This window comes from Rhododendron vialii, chromosome 1a, assembly GCF_030253575.1.
Source record: "Rhododendron vialii isolate Sample 1 chromosome 1a, ASM3025357v1".
NCBI classification, from domain to species: Eukaryota; Viridiplantae; Streptophyta; class Magnoliopsida; order Ericales; family Ericaceae; genus Rhododendron; species Rhododendron vialii.
In genome coordinates this window covers 42,610,979-42,633,346 of record NC_080557.1, presented here as the reverse complement: position 1 = coordinate 42,633,346, position 22,368 = coordinate 42,610,979, and the positions used below count along the sequence as shown (strand labels likewise).

At 39.2% G+C, this 22,368-nt stretch overlaps 1 protein-coding gene across 1 annotated transcript; it reads right to left on the bottom strand.

Moving 5' to 3' along the window:
• Positions 1–11,253: 11,253 nt before the first annotated feature.
• LOC131316552 (L-type lectin-domain containing receptor kinase SIT2-like) lies at positions 11,254–13,614 on the bottom strand. The gene has a single exon (XM_058345966.1). It carries the CDS (start codon positions 13,573–13,575, stop codon positions 11,542–11,544), a length of 2,034 nt encoding a protein of 677 aa, XP_058201949.1. The 5' UTR covers positions 13,576–13,614; the 3' UTR covers positions 11,254–11,541.
• Positions 13,615–22,368: the final 8,754 nt, after the last annotated feature.

Here is a 22,368-nt window from a genome sequence, read left to right as displayed (position 1 = left end):
TCACCCGAAGACTCCTTATTTAGTTTCAGGGCTCTCTTAGGGTGCTCATTGAAAGGCCTTAGAGCCAAAAATCCATTATGACCATTTAATAGAAAATGATCAGAAAAATAAGATTTTTTGCACCGGTTCAAACTCATTGAAAATTGGAACACTTATTGTTTTACACCCTTTATATATTAAAAAATTTAGTGTTCCATCTTTTAATCTGTTTGAACCAGTGCGAAAATCTTATTTTTCTGATCATTTTATCTTAAATGATTATAATGGATTTTTGGCTCTAAAGCCTTTCAATGAGCACCCCAAGAGAGCTCTAAAACTAAATAAGGAGTCTTCGGGTGATCGTTGAAAGGCCTTAAAGCCAAAAATTCATTACGATCATTTAGGATAAAATGATAAAAAAAATAAGATCTTCGCACTGGTTCAACCGGATTGAAAATTGGAGCACTTAAGTTTTTAATCATATTTGTCTGTTAGTTTCATTAACGGTGTTAACGGTTGAACCAATTTGGAACGTGAAACAAACTACAGGGACGGAATTGAGACAATTAGAACTAGAGGGACGAAATTGAGTAACTGTAAAACTAGAGGAACGACTACAAAAATTTGCCCTAAAGATAAGGAACATTTTAGAGTAAAAATCAAAGATAGATTGTCCTTTCGTTTGTTTAAGATCTCGAATATCCATCTCAAGCTTGTATTTTCTTGCAAAGTAGTAAGTTTGAACACAATGCTAAATCCCGAACTTGTTTTTGTAAAATCCCGACTTTTAAAATTCTAGTCATGTGATCCGAATAGAAACTCCACACTCTAATTTAATTCTAATAGTAAGTTAGGCTACGCGAAGCGTATCGTAATCTGAATGAATGTGTGAATTCTGATTTAATTTTGTAAATACTATGGGGCAATAGAGTTACATCTTATACACGGCACGAGTTACGCGACATTGGAATCTTTCTTTAAAATCGGACACCGCCACGATGATTCTCATATCTTTATCAGTCTACGTTGGAATTTCAAATATTTTTTGGAAATTGGAATTCGAAAACGTACGGACAGAAGTTGCGACCAACGGATGCGCCACACTACGTGTCACGGCGTAGTGCTTTGGAATTACAGGTGTGATTCCTTTCACCTGTATCATCGGATCATCCTTATTCCATATATATATATATATATATATATATATATATCTTTTCAGGTCCAGTCGCCCGGATTTTCTTATGGTCCGGATTTCTCATTTCCCAATCTATTTACGATGATCCGAGCCACTCAATGTGTTCATAATGTGATTTTAAGGGTACCCGCAAGAAATCAAAAAAAATAATTGATCGGAAAGGGCTTGATCCAAGCAATTTTTTACTGAACTGTTCAATAAAAAACTATTCGGATCAAGCCCGTCCTGATCATTTTTTTTTTGATTTCTTGCGAGTACCCTTGAAATCACGTTCTGATCACATTGAGAGGCTCGGATCATCAAAAATTGATGGGGAAATGGGAGGTCCGGATGGTCCGAACCTGAAAACAACTGTATGTATGTATATGTGTGTGTGTGTGTGTGTGTGTGTATATATATATCCATTATGGGTAATTATTAATTTAGAAGACAAGACAAAGTAAAAAGAGATAAAAAGAGAATAGTAAAGCAAGAAAGAGACTCTTGTATCTATACTTCATCCGAGATTCACCGCAGGCCATACAGCTCAATCTCACCTGGGAAAATCTACCATTTTGTTTGGTAATCTCTCACTCACTGATTTACTTCCAATAGGTATTATGATATGTACTATGGTTAGATATTAGAGGATGTAGAATTGGGGCAAACCACATACAACACCACGCACAACGCATATAGCATCAAGAAATGGCAGCTATGGCTGCCGGCCTGTCACGCCCTCGTTTTCCAACATAAATAACAATACCATTTGAAATATAAATCCTCACAATAGTACATATAATACCCCAAAATACAGTACTATTCCCAAGTCCTCAAACTTGTCCACAATTACAACGTTTCAAATTTTGGCATTCCAGTACAGTACGATACAATTTATTTTACAAACATATAGGTAGCTCCTGAAAACAACCTTTAAAAAAATGATGCCAGTCATGCACTCCATGCACTTCATATCACTGCCCCTGTATTGTACCTGAAATGATAATAGGTTTGAGCAAACACGCGCCCAGTAGAGAAATCTTTACACGAGCTATATGAAAATGCGATGAAATATGCACCAGAGATGAATGAGTTTTCAATGAACAAACACGAACCACGAAGATTTGCCACAATAGACAAACAGACATCAACTTCAAAGTTCTAAGCATCTTTTCGGGATTCCTATCATGGCACATGTCAAACTAGAAGCTGTACTAAGTTCACATCAAACCAAACAAACCTACAATAGACTCTCAACCATTTCATTTACTTCATGTGCGAACACCACAATCTGTCTCAATTTCACATTACTGAATATCAAATATTTTTCCCTTGAAACTTTCCCTTTGATTGCAAAATGACTTGTGAAAACAAAAGCTGACCAATACGGGTCAAGCTGCATGATTCGAGCTTGAACATCGGAATCTGTTGATTTGTACCCAAATGCCGGAAACCGTTGATTCACTCAAGAATACCGGAGGATTTTTATCAAAATCCTTTAACCAAAACCAAAATCCTCCCATTAACTTCATAAACCAATAACGTATCATTAAGGATCTGAGCCGAAGCTCCTGCCAGGCATTTACTCGATAACGAGCCCTGAAGACAAATGATATGAGCATCTAGCTCCTGCCAAGCATTTACTCATTTAAGAGCCCTGAAAGCATACAATATGAGCATTTAGCTCCCAAGCATTTACTCATTTAAGAGCCCTGAAAGCATACAATATGAGCATTTAGCTCCTGACAGGCATTTACTCATTTAAGAGCCCTGAAAGACCTCTTTGTGTCCATTTAGCAATTACATTCTTTCCACATTCCCATTTCACGAACATCAAATCATTCAATCGAATCCAGGGCCGCTTAATTAATCAATCACAACTTAATCATCCCAAACAGTTCTATCACAACATCGATTAAATTTCAAGTATTCTAAACGATTTACCAATACACCACATTGATTACATTTCAAAACGTTCCAAAATGTCAACCATAGCATGACTCTGGCTAATAAATTAATACACGTCCTTCCCTTTAAGTAGACCATAATACCACACCTTACGTACCAACCCATCACCACCCTACGGCATATCTGTTGCTATTGTTGACACCTAGACCTCATGGGATGAGCACCCAAGGAATTAAAAGAAAACAACAAGACGGATCGTGAGAACATGGATCTCGGTATTACCTTTCTGATCACTAGACGGTCACCCATCTACCCACTCGCACTCTCTACAATGCCTTGCTTAACCTACGACACTCCTAAACAGCCATACAATGTATCATTCGTTTACAACGTTACCCAAGGTTATGTTTTACAAGTATCTCGGGAATAGGAACGATCAATGAGTCACCAAAGGACAAGCCACCAAGCTTAGAGATGGTTTAAGGGTGTTTTAGAAGTGCTAGAAGTAATTAATTATGGTAATTCAAGAAATTGTATTCTATGATATGGGAATGAATGAATCGCGTGATTAATCGTATCGCTTGCGCGTATTGAATTGAAGAAGTCCGCTTGGCTTCGAAGATGTAAAGCAATATTTAGGCAATGCTATGTGTATCCACAAAAAAGTATTCAGAAGACCATATGAGTGTAAAATGAAAATTCAACTTTGACGTAAGTAGAATAAATTAACTCGTGGCCACGCCCAGAATGAATCTAGCTAGCTAGTTCCTATATTTTAACTTCATTTCTAAGTATGGCCGGCATATACTGTATTATATACATCATCATCATCAGCTAGAATGAATTAGGGTCAAAACAATGAAGTTCGGAACAAAACAACAAAAATATGTTTTTAGGCCACTTTGTATCGATACTAGCAATTCTAAAAATATTTAAAGAGACATGATTTGATTTCTCTGAATAAATCAGGTCAATACTACTGTAGCAATGACCAACATGCTGAAAAATATAGCCATGTGATGCCTAAAAAAGCTGGAAATTCAAGTTACCATTGTAAAGTTGTTGACAAGAGCGCTCAGGAGTAGATCAGAGCGCTTGGGAGTGAAGCTCCCGAGCGCTCAGGAATGAGCCAAAATCTGAGTTTTTGAGAATGGGTCTTGAGCGCTTGGAAATGGTCCTGAGCACTCAGGACTCAATTATTTGAATTGAAATTGATTTTTGAAACCTCCAAGAAGCAATGTTCACCATAATTGAGGTACGCGTTGATCGCAAATTCATCATCAGGAGGTCATAAAGCCGCGAATTAAAGGTTTTTAATAGGTTCAAATTGGGGTGTCTATAGGTACATTGGAGGTTTGCGTGAGCAATATCAGATTACGTGGAATATGTTCAATCTATATTCTGTTTCAGATGCCCATCAGAGGGCCTTGCAGTTGGAGAAGCTAGCAAACCACAGGTCTGCTGCACCCGTCTGCGGTGTCACTGCCCGAACAACGCCCGGCCCAGCGCCAGTTTGGCTAGCCTCAGTTCGGTCGGATTTGGTTCGGCCTACGGGCAATTCAGTACCTGTTGTTCCGTAGGCCAATAGAGTGGGTGCTTCGGTGTCTAAGTGCTTCAAGTGTGGAGAGCCTGATCATCGTGCTGTTGAGTGCCGGAAGGGGGATAGACCGGGTAAGGCCTTGTTTATGGATGCTGATGGGATTGTTAGCGAGTAGTATGAGCAGGAAGCGACGTATGACGAATCCCAACAGTCGTCAGATTCGCCGAATGGAGATGTGGAAGAAGTTGTTGGGGATGTTGGGCCATTATTGGTGGTTCGAAGGTCCTACTATGCTCCTCGAGAGGTTGAGGGCGATTCTTGGTTGCGTGGTAATGTCTTCCAGTCCACTTGCACAATAGGTGGAAAGGTGTGTCATTTTGTGATAGACTCGGGTAGCTGTGAGAACGTGGTGTCCGAAGAGGCGGTGTAAAAACTCGGGTTGAAGAAGGAGCCGCACCCCAACCCGTACAAGATGGCGTGGTTGAAAAGGGTAATGAAGTTAAGGTAACCAAGCGCTGTTTGGTTTCATTTTCTGTTGGTTCTAAGTATAAGGATTAGATTTGGTGTGATGTTGTGGGAATGGATGTGTGTCATCTCTTGTTGGGAAGACCATGGCAGTTCGATCGTAAGGTGATGCATAACGGGGGTTCTAACATGTATACCCTTAAGTCCGGGGGTACGGCGATTAAGTTGCTACCTTCTAAGGAGGTTATATCCAAACCACAAAGTGGAGAGGCTACTAACCTTCTAACAAAGGTGCAGTTCGAAGAAGAGATCTTGGCCACAAATTAAAGTTGTGTTTATTGTTTCATGGCAAAGGAGAGTTCACCAGCGATTTTTGAGCAAAAAGTGCCAGTTAAGATTCAGCCCCTTCTTGTTGAGTTTGCGGATGTGTTCTCGACTGAGTTACCCGATGGGTTGCCTCCGTTACAAGATATTCAGCACCAGATTGATCTGGTGTCGAGTTCTAGTTTGCCCAATCGACCCCATTATTGGATGAGTCCAAAGGAGCACGAGGAGTTGCGAAAACAAGTGGAGGAGTTGCTGTCCAAGGGTTTTATCAGGGAGAGTCTTAGCCCTTGTGCAATTCCAGCATTATTGGTTCCCAAGAAAGATGGGTCATGGAGGATGTATGTGGACAGCAGGGCAATTAACAAGATCATAGTGAAGTATCATTTTCCGCTGCCGAGGTTGGATGATTTATTGGATCAGTTGGGGGGTGCTCAGGTTTTTACCGAGCTGGATTTGAAAAGTGGTTACCATCAACTTCGTATCAAACCGGGGGATGAATGGAAGACAGCGTTTAAGACCAGAGAGGGGCTTTACGAATAACTGGTTGTGCCGTTCGGTTTATCCAATGCGCCAAGCACTTTCATGCGAGTGATGAACTAAATGCTACGGCCTTTCATCGGTAAATTTGTTGTCGTTTACTTTGATGATGTTTTGATTTATAGTGTCACTCCTGAGTTACACTTGCAACATTACGTGAGGTTATTACTGTTTTGCGTGCTGAAAATATGTATGGGGCTGTTAAAAAGTGTGTTTATGACGGATTCTGTGCTCTTCTTGGCTATGTTGTGTCCAAGAATGGGATTTCAGTAGATGAGTCTAAGGTTTGGGCAATTCATGACTGGCCACAACCTCGGACTTTGTTCGATATTCGTAGTTTTCATGGGTTGGCTTCTTTTTACCGTTGTTTTATCCCGCACTTTAGCACTATTATGGCTCTTATCACGGATTGTATGAAGGGTGGAAAGTTCTTGTGGAATGAAGCAGCCACCAGGGCATTTCAATTGATCAAGAAAAAGTTAACTTCTGCCCCCGTTCTAATGTTACCGGATTTTTCACAGCCTTTTGAGTTGCATGGTGATGCGTCCAAGGTTGGAATTGGGGCTGTCCTTAGCCAAAGTTCCAAGCCTGTGGCTTATTTTAGCGAGAAGCTGAATGGGGGAAAGCTGAACTATAGCACTTATGATGTGGAATTCTGTGCCTTGGTTCAGTCGTTGAAGTATTGGTATCATTATCTCATACACAGCGACTTTGTTTTATATTATGATCATGATGCATTGAAGCATCTCAACTCGCTGGACAAACTTTCTAGTCGGCATGCTAAATGGGCTGCTTATGTGCAGCAATTCTCTTTTTCTATCAAGCACAAGTCTGGTGCTTTGAATAAGGTTGTTGATGCCCTCAATCGCCGCTGCAACCTGCTCACAGTTATGCGCAGCAAGGTAATCGAATTTGATGCTTTTCGTGAGTTGTTGTTGGTTGACCCAAATTTCTCTACTGTGCATGAGAAGATCGCAAGTGGTGATCAGTCTGACTTTCATGAGCATGGAGGTTTTCTATTTAAAGGGAATGCATTGTGTGTTCCAGAGGGTAGCCTTTGTCTAAAAATTATTAAGGAGCTGCACGATGAGGGGCATGTGGGGCGTGACAAGACCTTTGCGTTGGTGTCTGCTTCTTATTTTTGGCCAACTTTACGGAAGGATGTTTACAAATTTGTGGGAAGCTGCCACATTTGCCAAGTCTCCAAAGGTACGGCTTCTAATGCGGGTTTATACATGCCATTGCCCATCCCATCACAACCTTGGGCTGATGTCAGTATGGACTTTGTCTTGGGATTGTCAAGGTCACAACGAGGAAATGATTCTATCTTTGTGGTGGTGGATCGGTTTTTCAAGATGGCTCACTTCATAGCTTGTAAGAAGACGATCGATGCGGTCAAGGTGGCCCAATTATATTTTTCGGAGATTTATCGCTTGCATGGACTGCCCCAATCCATTGTTTCAGACCGCGACACGCGATTTCTGAGCCATTTTTGGCATTGCTTGTGGAGGATGGCGAACACCAATCTAGCTTTTAGCATGGCTCATCACCCTTAAATAGATGGCCAGACTGAGGTGGTAAACCGTTCTTTGGGCAATTTACTCCGTAGCTTGTATGCGAACCATCGTGGGAATTGGGATCAACACTTATGCTAAGCTGAGTTTGCATTCAACCGTTCTGTCAATCAGAGCACGGGTCTCTCTCCATTCCAGATTGTTTATGGTTTCAATCCATGCGCCTCGATTAATTTGGCTCTTGTTCCTTACTTGAAACGAGCCAGTGTGAAAGCTAAGGAGTTTATGAGAGATCTGCGACAAATTCATAAAGATACTAAGCAGCGTTTGCACAGTGTTACTACGAGATACAAAGAGGCCGCGGACAAAAAGCGCAGGGTTGTGGAGTTTGAGGTTGGTGATTTTGTTTATGCAGTCCTTACAAAGGACCGATTTCCAGATGGGGAGTATAACAAGCTGAAGGCTTACAAGATTGGTCCTGTGGAGGTTATCGAGAAGATCAATCTGAATGCTTACCGTTTGAAGCTTCCGAGCCATGGTCGTACCGCCGATGCGTTTAACGTCAAGCATCTAGTTCCATTTCGGGGTGATAGTTATTCTGATGAGGATGCAAATTCGAGGGCGAATTTCTTTTTAGAAGGGGAGGATGATGCAGTGCGCATAGAGGAGGAATACCATTTAACACATCCAGTGGCATAATCGTAAATAAGTGGCGGCGCAATGGTGGAATTAGGAGTTAGGCCTACCTAGGTTCGAACCGAAACGGCCCAACGGTCAGGACATATGGCCAAAGGCCATGTGCTGTGTGTTTTTTAGCTGTTTTCGGCCGTTTAGGGCTCCGAAAGATCAAATTTGCAGTTTTAGGAAATAATTTTTTTGCTTATAACTTTTAGTAGGAAAATCCAATAAAGTCCGTTCTTGTTGGAAAAGTCTTGTTTTTTCTTATATTTTCAGAATATGTAATAATTTTGAAACTTTCCGAAATTGGTATTTTTTCCTTTTCCTAGTAGGGATAGGGTTTGCTTTGTTTTTAAGGAGTTGTAAGCCTTAGGACTGTATAGTTTTTGATTATTATTGATTGACAAAGTGTCTAGAGAAAGTTTGTCTATATCTATCCCGTTTGTGATTGTCTTTGTTGCACGTTTGTTCTTTGATTCATAGTTCTGCCTGCATCAGCCTTAAAAACCTCCAAATGGATACAGATTTTCTAAGCAATCTCTAAAACTGAGTCCTTCAATATTCCAACTCGGGTCCCCACTAACTTGCTCTCTGCACCTGAAAAATATAAAACACCTGGGTAATATATGCAATACGAGGACAAGAAACGTGACTAACAATAAGATTATGCTCAATAAACGAGGATAGCAAATCAAGTAGCCTCATACCCGGCTCATCTCGGTAACATGCCAAGCATCACCCAAGTCAAACTCTATATTAGGTACATGGGCCCCATAAACATTCTAGACTCCCCGTGAGACAGTCCATCTTACATCTTTCATAACTCTGTGACCCGGTGGGCTTAAACATGTACCAATCTGTTCCATGGGTTTCAGTCAAATACTTTCTGTGTCACGATACAATAAGTGACAATAACTGAATCAATAAGCTTAGACATCAAATGAGTACAAATATAAGAGAATCAAAGAACACTCTTTGCAAAGAGATTTAACTAGGAATGTATTGCACACTACCCGGTACCTCAAATAGTAATAGTTGTCATTCTGATCCAATACGACCGATTGATTCCCATGCTCACTATCAATATTGTCAAGTATTCTTCAAAGCCGAAAGGCTGTCCATGAATGCTAAAGTGTTTTCTCATTTTCTTTATCTTGAAACTCACCTATTTCTTCTTCTAATACACCACGAGACCTCCCTTTATAAATAGAACTTAATTTGTTTTGTTTTTGCCTTCTTTTCTCATATTAATACAGATGTCAAGAGCACATGCTCTTTAAGACATATGGGTACACCTCACTTTCCCTTCTAAAGGTCCACATTTTGCCATCTATACACACACATGCATAATGCCTCCTCTATTTTCTTTCCTTTATTGTTTCTAAAACGGCAAATACACCCTTGCTTGATATAATATTATTGAACTATCTCAAGAGTAATAGTAGTTCTTTTTTTTTTTTATTCGAAATCTAAAAGTAATGATAATTGTAAATACCAAAATATGGGTCGTTACAGTTTTGCAGTCTCAAATTTACGTCGTTGCATTCTAATAGAGACACTAACAGAGTTTGCAATCCAGGTAATGATTTTACTGTTATCCATATCCCATTCAACCACTTTTCAAAGGCATCATCTCTTTGATCATTAGATTTTATGGGATTTGTTTTCTTACCAATGACTGTAATTGAGACCAGCGAATTTGACGGAGATGTTTTAAATAATATCAGATGAGGCCATATTCGTAGGAAAAGACTAATGAAAACAGATATCAGAGCAAGATGCAAGAGTTATACTGATTACCGGGTCTAGACACGTCAAAGAGGGCTTATAAAGCAAAAGCGATGTAGTACTCAGAAGTGAGTCAGAACCAATCAACTAACTGAGATTGGCTTGCACTAGAATAAGAGACAATCAGGAGAGGAAGACAGCAAACGAAACAATGGGCTCTGATACTATGTTTTTTTTTTTTTATCGGCAAAAGAAAATTTTATTAATCTCCGCAAGATTACAAAGATTAAAAGGACAAGAGCAAATGGAAATTAAAATTACTTAAATTCCAAGACTACCCGAGAGTCCGAGACCCAAGCGATGGTCCGAGACCAACAAACCCCAAACACCCAAAAGACAAAAAAAACCCCAAGCCCAAACAGCCGCCCTACCAGAGAAAACTACCGAACCACCGATAGAACCCGGGGAACCCAAGACTTAGCTGCCTCCAGAAACCAAAACGCCACCCAATTAATCCACCACTGATACCATGTAAATTGCAGATTATTGATATATTTTTATGAATATATATATATTTTTATATGTGCAATCGTTTACTTATTGAACTCTATAATCCTATCTAGAGTACAATGATAAGATAGGAACGCGATCCTTCAGGATCTTCTAATAGCTTAGGCAATAAATCTAGACTAGACTACATGATCACACTTGAGCAACAAAGTCAAGACATGTGCACAGGCATATCAAAATATGATATATAGCTAAATACCTCAAAGTCAATAGAAGCTATCCTTCATTTTAGTCTCACACATTCAAACTATTCCTTCCGTTCCATTTCGTTGTGCCTATTTGGACGTCTTGAAAGGTCTAGAGCTCTTAATTTATAATATTTTGTATATTCAATATGGATCTTATTCGATAAATTTTAATTAATTTTTTTAAACAAAGTTTTTTAAATGATAAAAAAATATTATAGATTGTGAGATATAGACAATTTTTTGTGAGATGCAAAAAAGGTAACAACACAACAACAAAGTGGGACGGAGAGAGTATGACGTGGCGAGCTAGCCAAGTAGTTGCGTGCTTGTTCCAAATTCATCTAGTCTTAGGTTCAACTCTTCTAGGTTCAACTCTTCACTAACAAACTAGCATTTCTTGCCTTTACTCCAAAAAAACACACCATGATCTAGCATTATCCATTTCCTCTAAAAAAAACACCAAGATCTAGCTGATGTAGGTCAAGACCTGTGAGGATAGGATAGTCCTGGGATGCCACTCAATCGGGGGTAGCGGATGTCGTTTGACGATACTAATCACGGATGTCACTCAATGCGACCATGCCACCCATTTGATTGTTGGAGGAATCACTCACTCCAAACAAGACGCACTTGCACAATAATTCAATAATCAACTCACATTAAATCCTTTTCATTCATGGCTAAAACTTCAATAGATATCTTGAACATCCCTCCAAGATAGGAATAAAAGCATTACAAAAATGATAGAAAAGAAAAGACAACCAGACTCACGGAAAATGATAGAAAGATTCATAAAAGAAATACAAAAATAACTAGACTCTTTGACCAGAAGCTAAAAAGTTTTCTCAGCATAATTATAATACGTTACTTCCCATAAGCATTAATACGCACCTGCATCACTAGCATTATCCAAGGCATTGCAAACTTTCAAATCTACCGACCGCTAGTGAGTATTGACTCTGTGCTAGCTACAGAGGGAGCTGAAGACTTCACAATGGTTGATGGAAATGACATAACAAAATCAGAATATGCTTCATTACCTAGACCTGTTGTACCAATACTTGTGCTATCGTGAGTTATCTCCGGCAATAGGGCATCTCCATCAAGGTATTGCATCACTTGCCGCATGCTAGGTCTTGTCACTGCATTAGACTTTGAGCAAAGCAAGCCTAGTTTCAAAACCAACTCCATTTCCTCCTCCAAATAATCTCCTCCCAATCTAGGATCACTTGTCACGAGAATCGCTCCCTCTTTCCACTTCTCGAAAACCCAATCAACCAAAATCACCTCGTCAGGCAACTGTTGTAGCTGTACTGGCCTCATTCCACAAGCTACTTCGAGAATGAATGCACCGAAAGCAAACACATCAGTGCTTGTCGTTGCCTTTCCGGTTCTAGTAAGCTCTGGTGCAAGGTACCCAACTGTCCCCACCACATGGGTTGTTTCTGGGTTTTCTCCATGATCGTATAACTTAGCAAGACCGAAATCCCCTAGCCTTCCATTTAGATCAGCATCCAATAGAACATTACTAGCCTTCACGTCTCTGTGAAGAACAACTTGGTCACATTCTTCATGCAGATACAGAAGGGCGGATGCTACTCCTCTGATGATACGATAACGTTGTGCCCAGTTGAGGACCGGCATTTCATTGCTAAATAGGAACTTGTCAAGGCTTCCGTTTGGCATATAATCGTAGACCAAGAGCAGCTCTCCCTTCCGCCGGCTATAGCCAAGGAGCTGCACCAAGTTCCTGTGTCTTAGCCTTCCCATGCTAGCGATTTCGGCCACAAACTCCCTCATCCCTTGTTTTGAATCATGGGAGACTTTCTTGATTGCCACTTGTTCCTTCGAAGATTGAAGTACTCCTCTATAAACCTTTCCAAAACCTCCTGCTCCAAGAAGCTCTTCATCTATGAAACCTTTGGTAGCTTTGAAGAGATCCTTATAGGAAAACCTATGAGGGCCATATTCCCTCTCCCAATCTTCACGTACTTCTTCATAATTTTTCCTCCTTAACACATAAAATGTCCCTGCAATTGTGATAGTCAGCCCAATGACTACTATTGTCACTGACACTATAATTCCTAGACCTATAATTCCTAAACCGGGTTTTCTTTGATGAGGAAGTGAAGGAAGCTTTGAAATTTTGAGGCCCTGTGCTTTCCCACTTTTATTGAAGCTCCAACCAAGAATATAATGGTTCCCTGTAACTAATCCCGTAGCAGCGGAGAAACCAACATACATGGAATCCAATAGAATTGAAGAAAGATTGATGTGTGTTGACAGAAGAGATTGATCTGGTTTTGGGCTTCTAATAGGAGCTAGTGTAACATTGAGTACATTCTCAAACCCATCATAATCTATCCAAACGTGCATTGGACTCCCACTTACAAGATGCAAGCTCCGATTTATCCGTTCCCTATTGGAGTAATACATGACAGTAGCAGATACATTTGATACTAAGCTGTTAATATCAATTCCAACATGGTTTTCATTTGTATCATTGAATTCAGGATTTGTAAGGGTATCGAACTCAATTGCCAATAGATGGTTGGAAGTGAGCCCATTGTTAGAAGTATTGAGGAGCCCAAAATACTGGGTTGCTAGGGCTTGGGTGAAGTCCGTAGATGGTGAGATTGCAAAGGCCATTCCACAACAACTAAGATTTGTTATCTCAGGAACAATGGCAAACACAAAATGGGTGGAAAATGAAAGATCTTGGCGTAACCTGGACGAAGATGTATCAAATCTTATTGGAAGCTGGTAGAAAGCACGACCGATTTGACGCCTTGAAGTGTTGGTTAGCTGCAAAAGACCATTGGAATGGATTTTTGCTCCATCAAGGTGAACATTGGCTCCATCAAAACCATTGTACACGAACTGGTTTTCATCTACAATCATGGCTAGGGGATTCAAGCAAAAAAATAAAAGTATCTGAAAATACACTGATATTGGTGTGGAAGTCATTTTACCAATTTCGAGAAGAGGTTCTTGCTGCAGCAGTGGATGGTTAGTTTTGTTTGCAGATAGATTCTTCTTTGTTATTAAAGATCAGGGTCTCCTTCCAAGGGTAAAACAGGGATTTAAGGAGTTAGCACCGTTGCATAGAGGGCATCAGGTCAACTAAAGAAAACGAGGTTCGTGACTGCATGATAATGACTTCACCGTCAACACCCTTCCATAGTGGGCAGCAGGTTATTATCCTTCGATAGAGAATGGTAATGGAAGACCACACCAGAAAACCATAAGTTAAATGAAGGCTACTTAAGGAACAAACCAGGATCATCTCCATTTCATAGATGGGATTGGGATCACTTCTTGAGCAATGACCCAAATATTGGATTTGTGAATCTTGATTCAGTTTGGTTTGTCACTTTGCAAACTATTATGGGTTTGACGGCAGGGGCTCCAGTATTTGGTGAGGCAAAACCGTAGGATAAACACTTCGCTTTTGCGCAGCATACAACTGTAGTCTCTTGTAAATTTGATAAATAGTGAAAAGCTGGTGTGAATCGTGGATGTAACCTATTAGGCAGTAACTCCTTAAGTCTTTATGCCGTGCTTTCTTCGCCTGTTTTGATTGATTATTCTTCGTGTGGTTGTGTGTACTTTTGGGTCGGATTTCTAAAATAACCACAGTATCAGAGCTCAAAATAAATGGTCGATCTGTTGCTGTCATGTGAATCATGTGCTTGCGATTTTTTTGTTGCATCAGCACGATATGTATTTTCTTGGACTCAATTGTGATTCTGAAAGAGTAAGCAAGTTTTGGGCTAACTAGCTAGATAAAAGTTTATTGAAACAAAGACACTGCAATTAACAACCATGATTCGGCTAAGTAATGACTTTGGGGATTTTTGAATTTTTTTTGTTTCATCTTTATTCAAATTTTTTAAGTGTTTATTCGTTTTGTGAAAACAATTTGTGAACTATTGAAACAATAGTCCACACAAATTTGTTGCGAAATGAACAAACACACAAGGACAAAACAAAAAAAAGCCCAAAAATCTCAACAAAAAAAAAATCCCTTAGGCTCCGTTCAGTTGTCGAGAAAGTTGTGTGGGAAATTGATTCCCAGAAAAAGTGAAGTGAGGTGAAGTAAAAGAAAAAGAAAATTATTTTCCTGTGAGTGTTCATTTGACAAAAGAATTTTGCAAGAATAATTAAGGTTTAGTTGTTCATTTGTCAGGAAAAAGAAACTTTCGGGAAAATTTTGTGAGTGTTCACTCATTTTCCTTTTCCTGCGACGCAAAATCCTGTGTTTTTTGCAGGATCACTTTTGCAAGAAAGTAATTCCTGCAGGAAAACTTAAAAACATGTTTCTCACTACTTTCCTGCCAACTGAACATTACAAAAATCATGGAAAAATTGATTTTCTCATCCTTTCCTGTACTTTCTTGAAAACTGAACGGGGCCTTAGCGAAACTTAGCTTTTACTTAGCAAAAGAAAAGATCTACTCGAAGACTTTTCCAAAAGAAAGGTCATGTACCAAGAATATACAGAATTGTGATGGAGATATCTTAACAGGACATGAAGATTTTTCCAAAAGACATTTGTAATAATGTAATGGGACTTTCTTTTTTTTTTTTTTAGTAAATGAAAAAAAAAATTAATTTTTTTCACTGTATTAAAGATCTCAATGAGATCTATCAAATAAGATCCATATTGATAAGAAAATTATTTGTGTAAGCACATGATTTGTGAGCTTGAAATTGCTTTCTTAAAAAATAAGGAGTTGTGCTATGAGTAATGGGCGCTGAGGAGGGAAATTGTACCAACGGCAGCGTCGGGCCATCTCCGGCCACCGGACGGCCGATCCGAGCCGTAAAAAAATTATACAAAAAAAAAACCGAGGGGGCCTTCGTAAGAATCAACGGCATCCGAGCTGTGTAGGGTGCTTGATCCGAGCACCCCTTTTTCGTGTGAAATCATATACACGAAAAAGAGGTGCTCGGATCAAGCATCCTACACACCTCTTGATTCCTGCTTTGGCCCCCTCGGTTTTTTTTTATAATTTTTGGACGGCTCGGATCAGCCGTCTGGTGGCCGGAGACGGCCTGGCGCGGCCGTCGGTACGATTTCTCTCCCCGGCGCCCATTGGTACCTATATAAATTCTGAAAAAATAAGTACCCTCTTCTTATTTTTTTGGAACAAGCCTTATTATTGAACAAAAAATAAGTTCTTATTTGATTTCTGGAACGGGGCCTGAGGCTATTTGGTGTTGAACACTATAGTAGGGCAGAAATGATTCTCACACAGAGAATTTTGCACATATCTTGCACATATATTTTTATGGGGTCCATATCGGGATCCCACAAAATGATCCGAACCGCTCATCTTTTTCAAAATATTTTTTGGAGGATTCTTGTAAAAAATCAGCTCCAACGAATATCAGTAAGGTCTTTCTCAGAAATCGTAGGGCGAATCATTCTGTTTTGCCCTACGAATTCTGAGAACACCCTTACCGATATCTGTTGGAGCTGATTTTTACAGGAACCCTCCAAAAAATATTTTAAAAAAGATGAACAATTCGGATCATTTCGCGGGACCCCGAAATGAATCCTACAAAAATGCATGTGCAAAATATGTGTAAACTTATCTGTGCAAGTAGCACAATTGATAGTAGGGGTGAGGTTTTAAACGCTATGAAATTCTTTCCATTTTCCTTGAAACGCTATATTAGGCTTTTCCCCTTTCTTGTATCAGTTGTATGCTATTATTGGTCCTCTATCATATCATTATTAAAAGGACGCTATAAAATTATGTTATTAAAAGTCATAATTGTTGAAGTGGTTGGGTCTACAAAAATTCCCTACCTGCTGCCATTAACCATATTTGGTGTGAGCGTAACCGAGGAATTTTCCAACATAACTACCTCAGCTTTGACAAAATAATTTCATTCAATAAAAATTGATAATTTATTTTTAAATCATCGTAAGACGAAATGAAATGTATGTGCGGTATTTCGTCCAATTTACATAGCGAGCCATTTTTTTTTACTTTAATTAATGACATTACGAGAATACGAGTCATGGACTCATGATGTAGCAAGTCAATTTATTTATTAATAACATTAAAATTATTATCTGTATTTTTGTGTTGTGCCGTGCCCGTCCACGTGCCCACTTTAACCGTGTCGTGTCGTGCCGTGCCGTGTCAAGACTACGACCGTGCCTGTGTCGTGTCGTGCCACATTTAAACGTCTCATGCCCATGCCGTGTCGTGCCGGCCTGGCCCACTTGACGAGCAGGCCCTACCCAGTGTACCCAACCCTCGAAACACATCTGTTTTGGTTCATTTTTCCTGTGCTATACCTTGTGAAATTATACTAAGCACTAAAAGAGTCCTAGAGGAGGTGAATAGGACGATCAATTAAAAATTCATGCAACCTCCTATTTTAATCCATTAACCAAGTACCATGTTATTCTATCAATTCAACAACTAAAGACAATAGCAATAAAACTAAAGAACTCGAATGCAAGGATATACGTGGAAACTACTTAGGGTAAACTCACCCTAAGCATAAAACCACGGCCTAATCTACCAAAATACTATAAATCAAAAGGTTTACAAAGAGAATACAAATTAGGAATTACCCACAAGCCTCTTGTGACACCTAACTCCGCTCTTTGATATAGCTCTCCGAGCCCCTTCTTGATTCCATAGCCACCACGAGTTCACCGGCCACCTCGATCTCCGGGTCAAGCCGGCTCCGGAATCATCCGGCCATGTAGAGTCATAGGCAACAATGTATGGATTTAAAAAGAGATGAAGTTTTTTGTGAAAAACAAATCAACCTAGAAAGAATACATTGAATATTAGAGTATTTCTCTAGGATGACAAAGGATGATCAAATACTCAATTTAGATCATCTCAAATGCATAAGGACACAAGGGATATGAGTGAAAATGTTTTTCTCTCTCTAAAGTGGCTGATGCAAAAATGGGTTACCCTAAAAGAGTGAAAATTCGGAATATATATGTGCTGAACCGAAACCTAGAGCTAGCCAACGAGAAACAGACATGATGGGCGCTAGCGCGCTGCTGGGGCGCTCTTAGCACGTGAGCTGGAGCTAGCGCGCTGCTAGAGCGCTCCGCGAGCACCATTCAAATTCTGGCATTTAAAATTAAATCAAAAATCAAGAACACTTTGAATGGCGCCACCGGAGAGCCCTAGCACTCTTGGGCCGCATACAAGAGCTAGTGTGCAGCTGGGGTGCTCCGCTAGCACAGCGTTCTGTTCCCTTTTTGCCTTAGAAAATTTTTCTTGTTTCAAACCAAAGCCAGCCAACACTGTATGCCTTAGAAAATTTTCCCATCACCCACCAATGCAAACAAAGAAAACTAATGCCATGGAATTAAAAAGCGTGGTTACTGTATTAAAATTTATGCATAAAACTTAGAAGTGATGCATGGAAAATATTACACTAAATGCATATGAATGCATATACCTCTTTCGAACATAATCTGAGCATCCTTCAAGGCAAGAGCTTCTCAATATTTCTTCATTCACCGGGCGGAGTATCTAGACAAGATAAAATAAAAGAACCACCTCCCAAACCCAAATGAGAAAAGAACAATACAGACTCTAATGGTTTTGACATAATCCGGAAAATGCCAATAATACTAACACCTTGTGCTCACTTCTAGAGGCCGGGGCACCCATGATGTGTGTGCAAGTCAAATAACGCCTCTCTTCTTTACTCCATTCGTCCCATTTTGATAGTCTCTTACGAAAAGACATGTAATTTTTGGATAAAAAAATAAAGTAGTTCATTTTTTTTTTTGCTTTTTGTTTTGCACCAAATTAAAAGCTTATTGATAATATATTACTTACTTACTAAAGGAAACTAAATCGTTTAATAAAAATATACAATTTAAATTTCAAAATGTTTTGATGACCGTATATTTTTGTTTTGGATGGACGGAGTATTCTACGCGAGAAACATAGTCATTTTCAATCGGTAATTGCCAAAGGATATGCATATACATGTGTGTTTATGTATACACACGCATATGCACTATTTTTACTCTTAACTCGATATCAATTACACTAATAGCTAGCCGTCGTTCTTTTAAATTTTTGAAGTCATTTATAATTGAATCTACGGTAACATCACGGCAACATTCTTTGCAATGAATAACATCAAAATATCTGTAATTAATTCATACTTCAATTTGTTGGAAAGCCTAGTCTATAAATATTCAACGTTAAAAAAATTTGTTATGTTGTATCAATATTTGCAGAAACTAAAAGCATAAGAGCGTGCACCATATTGCGCTCCCCTTTCAACATTCTTTATCAAGTAAAAAATAAAAACCCAAAAAGTAATGCAAAATCATTAATTTAAACAGGAGTGAAACACACTACAAATTTGAGTTTCAGATATTAATTTAATGACTATATTTTTAAATCAAATAAATCTAAATAGTATATTTTCTTTCGGACACCCCCTGTAAGCAAAAAGGGGGGGAAAAATCCCATTTGTTGTTCTGTGTGAAAGAAGAACCTAGAGGCCCCATCCTCTCCCTAGAAAGGTGCGAATTCTATGGCTTTTTAAACACTAAGAGCAAGTTTATTAATAATTAGGTAAAAAAACTTGTGAACAGTGCATATTTTTTATTTTACCTACTCATATTTCTTTCAACACTACACCAACACTATCTATTTAACTTATCTTCTATTAAAATATACCTTTTTCTTTCTCAAAAAGTACAACAAAGGACAATTTAAAAAAAAAAGAAAAAAGAAACAGGGAGAGAGAGGACGCTGAGAGGAGAGAGAAAATAATTTTTTTTCCTTACCTGATGAACAGTTGCTAGGTAAAAATGCCGAAGCACTGTTCACAAATTCATTTTAGCTCTTTGTTTACCTAATCTAGTGTAGGACTACTTTTCCTCTTTTGATGAGTTAAAATAGCTACAAAGCTATTTTAGCTTTGCTGGTAAAGTTGCTCTAATCCCTTTTTTTTGGCTAGTAAAGGACCGAAGGAGTGATAAATGGAGCAAGGTGTTGGGGACTTGTGCTGAAATTAACGGGCTGAGCTGTTGCTACGTGTTAATCAATGAGTTGCCTTTATTTGGATTTTTTTTTGCATTTTGTTAGTTTTGCGTCTAATGTTCTTGAAAAGCATTTTTTTTTAATTTCATCCAAATATTTTAAAAAATACCACTTTTTAGCAAAATAAGTGAAATAAATTGATTTATTTTGATAAAAAGTGGTTATAGGCCTTTAGTTTGGTTCTTTTTGCTTTTTTCTTCTTCAAGTAAATTCAGGACCACAGATTTTTAGGGATGGCAATCCCAGCCACCCCACCCCGCCCCGCCCTATTCCCGGAGGTGGGGGGGCTGCTGTCCCGGGGTTTCGGGCCCACTCCGGTCTCGCTTCGATGATCGAAAACGTTCACTTTGTAGAGCTCGTCGAGTAGAATAACTATGCAAAAAATCAGCTTAATTGGATATCATTAAGTACTTGATTGAAACCTTTTTATCTTAAAAAGAATGGATCCGAAACACTGGATCAAATCCACTGTAACCCATGGACCGAGAGTTATATGGGCTCCGATCAGGTACTTAATGATATCCAATTAAGCTAATTTTTTGCATAGTTATTTTACTCGACGAGCTCTACAAAGTGAACGTTTCCGATTATCGGAGCAAGACTGGAGTGGGCCCGGAACCCCGGGACAGCAGCACACTGCTGCCCCCTTGGGACAGCAGCCCCCCCGCCTCCCCCCATTCCCCACCCCAAATGGATTGGGAATTCGGGGATTTTTCGGAGATCGGGTAGGGGATGAGGATAATTTTTTAAAAAAAAATGGGGAACGGGTAGGGGATGAGTATGAGTCTGTCCCCGCCCCGCCCTGTTTGTGTATATATATAAAATAAATAAGTTATATACATAAATGAAAATTATATAGGAGTACTATATATACATAAGTGAGGAAGAAAGAAAGAAACTAATTTCACTGTCAATTAACATAGAAGTAATTGAAATTCACTTACCACGGATAGAAGATTAGTAGAAAAAAGAGCTCAAATCGATAGTTCTAGTCAGATAAATATTGTTCACGTCTGATAAATATTGTTCACGTCGGAAACTCATGAAATAACGTCGTGTTGAGAGATTAAGAAACGAAGCTTTAAAGAGCTTTGCGTGTGTTGTTTGTTCTTGGTGTCTTGCTGCAGGAAGGATACCGGATTAAGAATACCGATTTTGCCTGTGGTTCCAGTTGGATCCCCGATTTCTCACGGGGATCCCCATTCCCCGTTTGGGGAGGGGATGAAGGGTAAAAATAATTCCCCGGTGGGGATCGGAGAGGGGATGGGGATGGATTTGGATTCGGGGATCAGGGACAGGGATAGTGGTATTCACCCCCTACCCGCCCCATTGCCAACCCTATAGATTTTGCATAGAGTACTGCTATTGGTACCGATGGTACCGTAGAGAAAATGCACCGATGGCCACCGGACAGCCGATCCGAGCCGTCCAAAAATTTAAAAAAACAAAACCGAGTGGGTTGCATGAGAATCAACAGCATCCGAAGTATGTAGGGTACTTGATCTGAGAACCCCTTTTCGTGTATATACACATATATACATATATAGACGAAAAAGGGGTGCTCGGATCAAGTACCCTAAACACCTCGGATGCCGTTGATTCTCCCGTAAACCCACTCGGTTTTGTTTTTTAAAATTTTGGACGGCTCGGATCGGCCGTCCGGTGGCCGTCGGTGCATTTTCCGGACGGTACCATCGGTACCAATAGAATTTTCGTTTTGCATATCTACGTACATGTTTTGCATATCAAGTAAAAATATTTTTTCCCTTTTATTGTCTTTTCTTATTATCCAAGATTTTCCAAGAAAGGCTCAATTATCTTGCTTTTACTATGATCAAGAACCGTAACAACCTTGCCGGTAAAAAATATGTATATTACTACCTCTATCCCATTTTGATAGTTCTCTACGAAAATCATTTTTCGAATATCTTCGGACCAAATTAAACATCTCAATTAATCTTTTAATTTGGTGCGGAAAAAAACCCAACAAATTTGAATTACTTTATCTTCGGGGAATTGATTTGCCACTTCCCTTTTTGTTAATGCCACTCTACTTCTTTCACAAAACAAATCATCTAATCAAGACTCAAAGGGGAGTGACATTAACAAAAAGAAGAGTGGCAAAATCACTCCCCTATTTTTTTATCCAAAAATTGCATGTCTTTTTGCAAGGGACTATCAAAATGGGACGAATGGAGTAAAGAAGAGAGACGTTTATTTAACTTGCACACACATCGTGGATGCCCTAGCCTCTAGTCCCCATTCTATTGATTAGTTATAGGTCCTTCTTTGTGAATTACAGTTTCTTTTCAAAAAAATTAAAATTAGTGTTGTGCCCGCTCGATATACAAAATAAAAAAAATAAATGTAAACTTTTTTTGTTGTCGTATGCATAGAACATGTATCGATTGTCGAAAAGACCAATGTTATTTTTTTATCCCGCGCATAGAACGGGTACGTTTGATACACGGGGTCTAAAAGACCAATGTTATTTTTTATTCCGTGCATAGAACGGGTACGTTCGATACACGGGTTTGAAAAAAACCAATGGTTGTTTTTTAATCCCGTGCGTAGAACGAGTACGTTCGATACACGGGGTTGAAAAAAACCAAAGTTGTTTTTTAATTCCGTGCATAAAACCGATAGAAGCGCTAGTTCCACATAAAAAAGAGTAAAGTTTTTTGCTGAGTATTAAAAA